This window comes from Limulus polyphemus, unplaced genomic scaffold (genome assembly GCF_000517525.1).
Source record: "Limulus polyphemus unplaced genomic scaffold, Limulus_polyphemus-2.1.2 Scaffold49, whole genome shotgun sequence".
NCBI lineage: Eukaryota > Metazoa > Arthropoda > Merostomata > Xiphosura > Limulidae > Limulus > Limulus polyphemus.
The window spans coordinates 552557-560477 of NW_013665659.1; the positions used below are offsets into that span (position 1 = coordinate 552557).

At 36.6% G+C, this 7921-nt stretch overlaps 1 protein-coding gene across 1 annotated transcript in view; it reads left to right on the forward strand.

Moving 5' to 3' along the window:
- The first annotated feature begins 6993 nt into the window (after window positions 1–6993).
- Window positions 6994–7921, forward strand: part of LOC111086694 (GTP-binding protein RAD-like) — a 12276-nt gene continuing 11348 nt past the window's right edge. Inside the window, exon 1 of the mRNA XM_022390558.1 lies at window positions 6994–7795. Within this exon, the coding sequence (XP_022246266.1) occupies window positions 7069–7795 (727 nt within the window). The 5' untranslated portion in view covers window positions 6994–7068. The remainder of the gene's footprint in view (window positions 7796–7921) is intronic.

Here is a 7921-nt window from a genome sequence, read left to right on the forward strand (position 1 = left end):
ATTAAGGCTTTCGAATTTAGTTTATACTAGTTTATTCTGAAAACCAAGCCCAACATACATATATCTCATCAGACATATCTTGCATTTCTGAAAATAACTTGTATTCCACCCTTCACAAAGTTTCAAACTAGAAAACAGCATTAAAGAAATGAAATAGTGAGAATTTGTTGTTGTTAAAGCTACCAAGTGTGGTTTACCTTGATAGAATTATTAATAGTTTTTGTGTGTGTGGTAACTTGACGCGAACCACGGGATCTCAGGACCACAATCCATCATGATGACCACTGTGCTCGCTAAAATAACATTTTTTTTTGTGCCCTTCTCGAAATCTGCAAAGTAATAACTATTTTCTAATTTTAATAAAGTGTATTTATTATGTAGATCAACGATTGTTTTATTTTAGCAAATTATATAAAATAAAACTTTAAAGAGGCTGACTTGATAGAGGGCGACACTATATTGAGATTATATTTCTCTCTAAGACTATATTGTGATTGCGTTTTGTTTCAGTGCAAAGCTACTCAATACGTAAACTTACAATTGAGTACCGAGGGCAAGACAGATTTTCATAAATATTTTTCGCACCAGCAGTAAATACTTTTCGCATTCCAATTTAATAACTAACTCCAACCGTTATATTTAACTCGCAAATTTCAAAATAATATTTCTGGGCGGGAATACTATAAATATAAATTAACACACTAGAGAAAAATTTATTTTTGTTTTTATAACCGTGTGGAAAGTTGTGATTCCATGACCACTTAGTAATTTAAGCCTGAAAACACATACACGAAACAAACAAATGTACCTAAAATATGATTGTTAACAACTACACTGCCAAGAAAAAGATATTGAAAATAAACATAAAACGCAATGTTTAGAAGAAAATTTTAAAAAGTCATAGTACGAAGTCGCAAGGTTATTTCTTTCATCGTGTTAACAAGTAGTAAAACTTTTTAGAAACACTTTTGAATGAATCAGAAATAAAACTACCAGAGTAACCATTCAGTTACAGTGTGTTGTAGACCCGTCAGTTTTTCTTGAGTTTCGTTTCTTTAGAATTACAGATGCCAATGATTCCCATGACTTGTCCTGCGATAAATGTTTATTTTTAGTGAGTAGGATGATGTGAAAATGAATGTAGGAAAACCGATTCAGAATAAGGCTTTTAGTATATATATTTGTTATAATTTTGTTTTGCAAATAATAAAAAAGAACATAAGAAACTGAGTGGCCACTCTTGCAAAGTGTCTTAGAGTACGAGTTATTTCTGTACAAGCTGTTGAAATATCTGTGAAACGTTTTCAGTCTATGAGAGGTGGAAGGCTAAATACCAGTATATATATATTCTATCCTACGAAAGGTCATGCGACACACTTCTGACTGCAGGAAAACGGGTGTGATGACGAAATGTGCAGATAGTTTGGCCTATAAAGGTGATCAGCGGTTCGTTCGGAAGTTATTTCGATCTTGTACGCTGAATGATGAGTACACGGAAAGAGCTAACAGAGTTTCAGAGCGGAAGGAGAGTTGGATGTCATTGGGGGAAATGTCTGTACGTGATATTGCACAGCAATTAAACATTCTCAGGTCGACAATTGGCAACTTACTGAAGAAATGGAAGTCCACAGGTGCCAGTGAGCCCAAGAAATGACCAGTTTAGCGTAAATACTGACTGACAGGAGCAGAAGAGCCATGAGAAGGCTGGTTACCTCATCTCGGCGTCAGACTCTAGAGAATCTGTGTTTGGAGATGCGAGCAGCAACAGGCAATCCTATAAGTGTCTCCACAATACGTAGAGAGCTGCATATCACAAGCTTTTGATAACAAAAATAAATGCTCACTATCGACTGGCATGGGGCAAAGCACACCGAACCTGGATCGGGAATTAATGGAAATCGGTCCTGTGGAGCTACGAGTCACGCTACACGCTCTTCCAGTCTGATGGACGTGTTTGGGTATGTAGGATGCCTGGAGAACGCTTATTACCCGAGTGTGTTTCCCAATAGTGAAGTTTGGAGGTGGTGGTATCATGGTCTGGGGGGTATTTCTCGTGGTATGAATCCATGAATGCTGAGTCCTATATTGAGGTTCTGAACAATTCTGTGTGTCCTACATTGTGACAATTTTATGGTACTGGCCCTTACACCTTCCAACATGATAACGCTCCATGTCACAAAGAAAGGATTGTGAACGCGTGGTTTCAAGAGAATAACATTACAATGGCCAGAACAGAGCCCGACCTCAACCCGATAGAACATCTTTGGGATGAACTGGAACGCAAAATTAGGGCAAGGCCAAGATGGCCCTCTTCAGTATTGTAGCTTACTGATGCTTTAAAGGAGGAGTGGAGCACAATACCACCAGCTTTCTACCAGAAACCAGTAGACAGTCTTCCACGACGCATTGAAGCAGTCATTAAGGCCAAAGGCGGGCCAACGCTATTAATTTCTTGAAATAAAGGACATGTTTTATTCATAACTACCCGTGGAGGCAATATTATGTTACAATCAATCCCACTGTTCGTTAGTATAGAGTAACCTAAGACTTGACAAACTCATTAGTAACCCTGGATAAGGGCAAATCGAAATAACAAGACTAAGCTTCTTATAGTAGTGGAGGTTACTTATATTTATGGTGTTTTTAGTTGCCTTTTACTTAGTATACCTCTTCCACTATAAGAATTCCAGTCTTGTTCTTTCGACTTATGGTTGTTCAGGATTACAGATGAGGAGGTTGAGTACTCCAGAACTATTGCAACTTAATGACGTGATGAATCGAATGATAGATTGAACTTCGTATATATTTTAAGTATTTTAAATAGGTTGCCTGCTAAACAATTCAGAAAATAAATTAGTGACACCAATGCTACGTGTTCTTCAAATCATATACAAACAGACGCGTATCCACTGAGGGGAGGTGCGGGATAGAGATCTGCCTCCCAATAGCTCATCTGAAGTATCAGGATTTAATATCTAAATATCTATAAGTTCTCCATGCATTGTGACTCCCACTAACATGAAAGTATTAATTTTTTGAACATAGTCATATAATGTAACTTGACCCGAAAGAAGTACCTCCAATCAGATGAGAACTAGGGTGTGGGTTCACTGGTAGTTTGAAACAGCATCAGATCGCCGCGAAGCAGTGCAAAGAGAGCCCAAGGTAATTTCAGCTTTTTTGATAATTAAAAATAATAGATAGATACTTCTTGACGTCAAGAAAGCCTATTTTTTTGTATTTAATAACACTTGACCACTCTTCTGCCCTCCCACTAAAAAAATTTGAAACGCTACTTATATAAATATAAGTTTCTGTGTGTGTTTTTATAGCAAAGCCACATCTGGCTATCCACCGAGGGGAATCGAACTCCTGATTTTAGCGTTGTAAATCCGAAGACTTAAAGCTATCCCACCGGGGGACAAATATAAGTTCAATGTGTGAGTGAAAACATCATACATATTAAATTTTCTTTGTTTCAGGGTCATCTTGCAGCGTCACCTATGGTATTTTTTTCCATAAGTGTGTTCTTATGTCTTTACACACCTTACCAACAGGCAAAGCTGTAAGTTGTTTGGTTCTCTCACCACCAGTATATATATACAGTATATGATTTCACTCTAGAATAAAACTACCTCATTGCGTTTGACCATTGATGTTCATGATATATGTATTCTTTAAACTATTTTAATATTTACGCAGATTACAGGGTTTGTAAATTTATGATTTAATCACAATAAAACTGATTTTCTAGTCCGAAGTAAAAGTTATCTGCGTTTGAAGAATTTCGGTTTGCTTGTTTGTATCAGATTTATTGCGCAAAGCTACACGAAGGGTTATCAGCACGTAGCCGCCCTTAATTTTGTACTGACAGACTAGCGGAAAGGCATCTAGTCAACAGCACCCACTACCAATCCTTTGGGTTACTCATGTCTGATCGCATAGTGGCATTTGAGTGTCACTATTATAGCGCACCCACAGACTTAAAATGAAGATAGCATATGTTATTTTATTTTTGCAGAACAGGCCGCGAACCATGAACCCTACGCTCGACCCATAAGATTTCTAATAAAGGCTAGATGCTTATGGTTCATTATTTTTTCGTCATCGGTATTGACCATAGCTACTATTTACCAACATTGATAATAGAAATAAATATATATACATATATATTTGAATGCTGCTTTCCCATAATGTACTACACACTAATTAATTTATGTGATTAGGTCCATTTAGTGACATTTTAAAAACTGTTTCGTTATGCTAGTGATAGTGCTATACCTGTAGATGGGCCGTTTCAGTTAGCACTAACCATGTATTTACAAATATGCTTCAAACAACCTTTTTTTATCTATAACCATTTCACTCATATGAGCAAGGAACGTATACTTATGTATTAAAATGTTTTGGTGGAATACGTAAACTATAAGAAATATGTGGGTTATTTAAAATTATATGTACCAGTATTTCACATGAAATCTTGTTTATAGTGGATTTTTTTTATAGAGTTTAAAGTGGTTTCTGAGACAGTTTGTTTCAGTAGGTGTAAAGATAAGGTGCTTCAAGTAATTTCCACAATGTGCTTTTAAGGGATTTGCCGTCTCCTGATAGTAAGAGTTTAAAAAGATTTATACAGGATCCAGATGTGAGACTAAGGACTGATAAAAAAAAGATTACTAGCAAATTTTATGAATCTCGTAATCCATGGCCAGTGTCACATAACTCTCTCGAGGTAAAACATTTTCTTGATCGCTAGACTTGGCTCTTGATATCTAATTAGAACATCGTATCTTGTTTTAGTTTTTGAATGAAAAGAGTGAAAGAGGAAGGGTATGGAGTGTATGCTAGACTTACTTGGACCGAGGAGTTATGCACATCGTTTTACATTCCTACTTCAAGCTGCTATATATATATATATTATTATCGGACATTTTAAAAACAATACTCGTTTCTTTTAAAAAACACAGAATGTAAAGTTCGAGTATATAATTTAAGCATTAAAAGGCTTTTCCATTTATTCTATATGTTTGTTTGTGTGTAAAATATACAGCCACATTTTGTATCTTAAGCTTAGAGTCTGGATTTTATATACACACAGCTAGATCCTGAATTTTATTTATTACACGATATTCGATCGCTGTGATCTAACAGAAAAACCCAGAGGATGGCAATAAGGTAGGGAGACAGCATACTGCATCAGTAAAGCTCATATAAAATAAATTGATCACACTAATAACAACGCCATGTATTTTAAATGGTGATGGAAAACAGGTTGAACAAACTTTTTTTTTCCCTGTATCTAAATATTTTCATCCAAGAGTTTCCTTACAGCAGAAAAAAAAATTGAATATAACTTATAAGTTCATTATATCTAGAGAATGGTTTGTTTGAAGTTAAGCACAAAGCAACACAATGGGCTATCTGAGCTATGCCCACCACGGGTATCGAAACCCGGATTCTAGCGTTGTAAGTCCGCAGACATACTAATGTGCCACTGGGAGGTACTTACAGATCTGACGATGACCAAATGATTCATTTCAGGATTTCATAGGTAGAAAAAATCGGTCGAACAACGATTTCTAGTGCTGGGTCTTATAATACTTTTCCTGTTATGTATATATAACAGTATAAATGATAAATCAAGCTGTGATTTAACATACAGCAGTCTGCCAAGAGTGATTTAGCCAGAAAAATCATATTTGGAGAGATTTAATCATTTTACTTTCCTTGACCAGAATTTGTGCTATTTCGCCAATTAAACTTTATTTATCAACTCGAAATTTTAGGTTAACATAAGCTCTTCACGCAAGCACTTATCCGTTCTGTTTATGATCCATTTCATTTCGATGTAAACTTTAAAACCTTTTGAAAAATCACATAAAATACTGAATCGGAACTGCAATTTAGTTTTGGAAGATCTAAGTGTTTGGATTTAGTAAAATGTTTATTAAAAGGACAAACATTATACAACATTTCAGAAGGGCATGGAATCGAACCCTTGTGATAAACGTAAGAGGTAACGAAGTGTTTTGTTCTCTGAATGGCTGATAAATTAGTGTTTCATGAATATAGGATTCTTCTATTAAGACTAGAAGCCCCCCCCCCCAGTGTATCATCGGCAACTCTGTACGTTTGTTATAATAAAATCCAGGTTTCGATACCTGTGGTTGACACAGAATAGAGAACCAATTGTGCAGCCTTGTGTTTATCAAAAACAAGTGAAGACTAGAAGGACTGTATTACCCCCCCCCTCCCCAGTATTTTTATGAGCTTACACTGTGTGACAGCAATAGTAATCCAACATATAATCCACTTTTATTACCGTAATTTTGATTTGGAAAAAAGGAAGGAAAACAAACAAACACACACACACACATATTAGCATTGGAGACATAGAGTTAATAAAGAAAGATGTGATAAAATTATTTTCACTGCTATTGTAGTGTAATATCACACAAACAATCGATGAACAATCATGCTTCGCCATCCTATACATAATTTTGATGTAAATAAATCAAAGCATTATTGTATTGCAATGATTGAATTATTCAGGGTCTATAAAATGACGTAATTTAAGAGGTTCACATTTTTATTAAACAGTAATGGAATAAATTATCGAAATATTATGAAAAATAGCTACTCCAATGTATAAAAATCCCTAACTTTACTTTTCATCAATCACCACAACAAGGTCATTTTTTTTTTACATTTCCCACTTCAAAAACAGTTAATAACAGCGGTTTTTTTTAAGTTTGATATTTATATATATAAAAGACGTGAAGTATCTTTTTAGACATTTCAGGGTTGCCAATTATTTATCTTAAAGTGTGCCAAAAACTAAAGCATGCGTACTTCACCGCGAACTTGTGACGTCATACGTCAGCAAGCAAATAAAACCTCACAAACAGTTGAATGTAGGTGACACAGCAGCAAAACGTGTATGGAAGTAATGATGATTCAAAACTGAAGTACAGAGGAATTTTAGGATTTACATTTATATATTAGCTAAAATCTATCCGTTATTGTTGAGTTTCAAATTTCAAAGAATTAATCAACTGACCTATAATTATGGTTTTAGAAGGTGATTTCAACTATTCTCTTTTCAAGACGGCACAGTGTGGTCAAAAACTGTGTGCTGCTTACTCCTGCAGGGCTTCTGACCTTTTAAAGTCCACGCACTGTCCAGGCCAAGGAGAATCTTTTAACACCAGTCCTAGTATAGGCTTTACTGTACCACGACAAAGTAGTCCCCGACTCAAGACTCCCAGCCAAAATCGACTGAAACGGAATAATACAGTTGACCGACCCCAACCTATGAGATCATCTCGAAGACCCCTGCCCTTGGAACCTAACAACTGTTTCCGGCAGAGAATCAAAAGTAGTCCGGCAGACATGACACTTCCGCCGGACTTTAACTTCAACACCCGTTCTTCATCTAATCACTCACCGCCATTGTCGAACGATGGAAATGACTACCAGCGGCTCCGAAACTTTTCTCTAACACCCAAGGGGGTTATCAATCGAGGGGACTCCTTTCGCTCCAAATCTCGGAGCATCCACAGTGTTTCATCGGTTAGTTCTTTGCCTTCACGCAACAGTACAGCGCTACCGACAACACCAGTTATTCCACCAGCATGGTTGCCCTCCACGGGGGATTCTGAAGTCCCCCACGTTTTTGTCACTGAGAGTGTTCGTCACAGAGTGCTGGTCATTGGCTGCCCGGAAGTGGGTAAATCATCTCTCACTTCCCAGTTCACTACGTCAGAGTATATCTGTGCGTACGAAACCTCTTTAGGTAAGGGCATAGGTCAGAGAAAATGTTGGACATGTTTCTATATCATTATTATGTGCCATATAATAATATTTAAACTAACATATTGGCCCGGCATGGCCAGGTGGTTAGGGTGCTCGACTCGCAATC